Raw genomic sequence first — 3,065 nt, forward strand, 5'->3', positions numbered from 1 at the left:
GAGATATCAAAAAAGTACTCCAGAGTGTTGTTCAGCATGGGGGTGAGTAGAAAATGAAGGCTAATCATGTTTTGGGTGTACTATTCCTTTAAGGGGTTAAGGGAGAATTCTTATTTTGTGAAGGAAAATGGAGGAGACTAGTCACTTTTCACCTGATCTTACAGCCTGATCTAGATCTAGATCTTACAGCCTGATCTAGATCTAGATCTTACAGCCTGATCTAGATCTAGATCTTACAGCCTGATCTAGATGGGTTGATTTAACCACCAAAAGTTCCAATCAAACCCCTTAGTTATGTCCAATAGAGGATCTGTAACAAATTTGGAAATGTATGTTTACAGATGCTGATCAACTGATCTGAATGGGTTTGTTATTTTACAAAGCAAACTGGGTACCAAAAAAAGCAACAAGTATTTGTGATTCCTGTTTTTGAATTAGTTTTTCTATCATATCATAGAAAATATTTCAACATTTATATAAAGATGATCTAATCAAGTACAACAATTATTCAGCCAAACTGCAATTTTTCTAGGAATCTAGAACTAGTTTAAGGTCATTCTACTGAAGCTCAACTGGATTCAAGTCCAGAACATCAGAATCAATGTTATTGGCCAAGACTGATCATTAAATACGGACTTTTACTTAAATAAAAGTCCTTATTTGCTCAAATCATATCTATAAAAGTTAGACTGAGTAGTTGAAATTCATTACTTTGCCAAATGTCTAACTGAATTGTGCTGAATTAGTGTAACACATTGTTGTTTTTTTGGTGCATAGAACTCAAATCTTTGGTTAATTTTAATCATTGCTGTATTAACTAAGCAAGACTTAAATAACTAAATAGATAACAAATTTATGGTAATAAGTAAGTAACTATGCAGATTTTGATAACTGGCTGACTAGTTGTCAATGGGTGGGGCTATTGCTGCACCACCGCGGGTGACGTTGGACTTAATTGGACATTTTTCGATGCTGCTGGATAACAGGTTTGTTCCAGTCAATAAAAACATTATGCAAACAGCTTCTTAGTTTTCTAACAAACTGCATGTGATTTTGCTTATTAAGGTATCGATGTCATACCCAAAAGTAGAGAGCAAGTACTGCTAATATCAATGTTAATATTGATACCTTTTATTGTGTAAATTTCACATCATACAGACCTTTAACATTTTGGTGGTTTTAACTTTGTGCAGCATTTGGACCACTTTGTTAACATGATATTAATATGAAAAACAAAGACAACAGAACAAACATTTTTACATTTATTTTCATTAACAAATTTCAAAACATATTTAAGGGGAATCGAAACAGAATCTGTTTTTAGATAGAGAGCTAAGAGAGTACAACTACTACACCAGACGAGTGCAGGTACTTCCTGGATTATTCTGACGTAAAAAATAAAAATATTAAACCAAAGACATGTCTGGCATGACTGGATGCAATTAACTAGATTGCCAAACCAATCTTTCAGTATCACTCTGTAAAGTGCTGTGAGATTATAACCTGACTCCGCCAGATGGATTTGCTCGCGAGATCAGGATGGTCTCACGAGGCTAGTGAGATTATGTGCTTTATAATAAATAAACAGAACTGAATTTAAATTGAATTGACACCTTGGTGTCTATATTACTGTCAATTTGGATTCATCTGCCCACAACTAGTTATTACAAAACCAACAGGGTATAGCTATGTTAGCAAATGGTTTATTAATAGTAACTAGATGTTGTAGCCTTTGGAGTGAAGAGAAAATAAAACATGAAAATTTTAGTTAATGTAACTAAAAGCTTTAAATAGTAGAAAATTAAATGTTTTGAGTTGAAATAATGAAAAAAGAGAAGAACTGGATTTAAAAAAATTCACATAAATTGTGATTTGAAGTTTACTAACTTTAAAATGTTGAGGTAACTGATTGTTTCAGTAAACATTTGTGTTAATTGAAAACTTAAGAGGAAATAAAATAAGGAGAGACAGCAGTATATACATCTGTGTGCTTGTAGTCCCTTTTATTTATTTTTTTTACTGCACTATTTTTATGTGTTTCCCTGCAAAGTGAAGCACTACACTAACTTTCAGGTGTTTCAGGTGTATTTTTGTCTCATGTTGAAAACATTTGGAAGTGAAAACAAACAATACTGTATGTATTATGAACCCAAGTTGCTCTCCGCAGAAACCACAGTCAAGGTGGTGAGCAGTAACACCAAACCTGTCGCAAACCTGGGTAAGGACCAGATTCTCAGCTGCTACATTGATGCAGAAATTGAAGCAAACAGCTTGAGAGAGGTGTTGGTCATCTGGGAGAACAGCCGCCTAGGACTAGTTTATCGCTACGAGAATGGAGCTCCTGCTCTGGATAAACAACATCCCCAGTTCAAAGGCAGAGCTCAGGTCTTCCCTGATGCTGTAGCCACAGGTAATGCCTTTCTGCTGCTGCAGGGTGTGAGAAGTAGTGATGAAGGAGAGTACACCTGCAGCATTAGCTCCTCTGTGGGCCAAGGCAACGTCACCATCCAGCTCCGAACTGCAGGTACAAAGACTCGTCCTTCCAGTTTTCCTCTGAAAAGATTCTTGAGAAAATGTGGTGCTAAATAAATATCTTTATTTTTGTTGCAGTGTTTTCGGCCCCAACACTGGAGTTCTCAGAAAACACCTTGACCTCCAAGGCGAGCAGCTGGTTCCCTAAACCTGACGTCACATGGCTGAACCAAACTGGGGATAAACTGAATGCAAGCACAAGTTTCACAGAAGTATCAGCTGAAAGATACCGTGTCCTGAGCAAGCTGCCGTCAGCACGGGTCAACGAGAGCTACAGCTGCAGGATTGAAAACAGCTTAGTGGTGGCGGTCACCGAAGCAACTATAACAGGTAGAGTTTTATCCGTTTGTGACATCTGCTGATTGAAGTACTAAAGGAAAATATACATTATATTTGCCATTGGATAAATGCATGCATTACATGCATACTGTTACACCAAGAAATACATTTTCTAAAATATTTATGTTTTGCTTTGGCATTTCAGCCTGTAAAAAATTGCAAACCTCAGTCATCACTATATTATATAATGTATT

The 3,065-nt window shown here is 36.3% G+C and overlaps 1 protein-coding gene across 1 annotated transcript in view; it reads left to right on the forward strand.

The window, feature by feature from the left end:
- Positions 1-3,065, forward strand: part of vtcn1 (V-set domain containing T cell activation inhibitor 1) — a 9,217-nt gene that overhangs the window by 2,792 nt on the left and 3,360 nt on the right. Inside the window, exons 3-4 of the mRNA XM_015395744.1 lie at positions 2,168-2,524; positions 2,611-2,862. Coding sequence (XP_015251230.1) covers positions 2,168-2,524; positions 2,611-2,862 — 609 coding nt within the window. The remainder of the gene's footprint in view (positions 1-2,167; positions 2,525-2,610; positions 2,863-3,065) is intronic.

This window comes from Cyprinodon variegatus, unplaced genomic scaffold (genome assembly GCF_000732505.1).
Source record: "Cyprinodon variegatus isolate N-32 unplaced genomic scaffold, C_variegatus-1.0 Scaffold757, whole genome shotgun sequence".
NCBI classification, from domain to species: domain Eukaryota; kingdom Metazoa; phylum Chordata; class Actinopteri; order Cyprinodontiformes; family Cyprinodontidae; genus Cyprinodon; species Cyprinodon variegatus.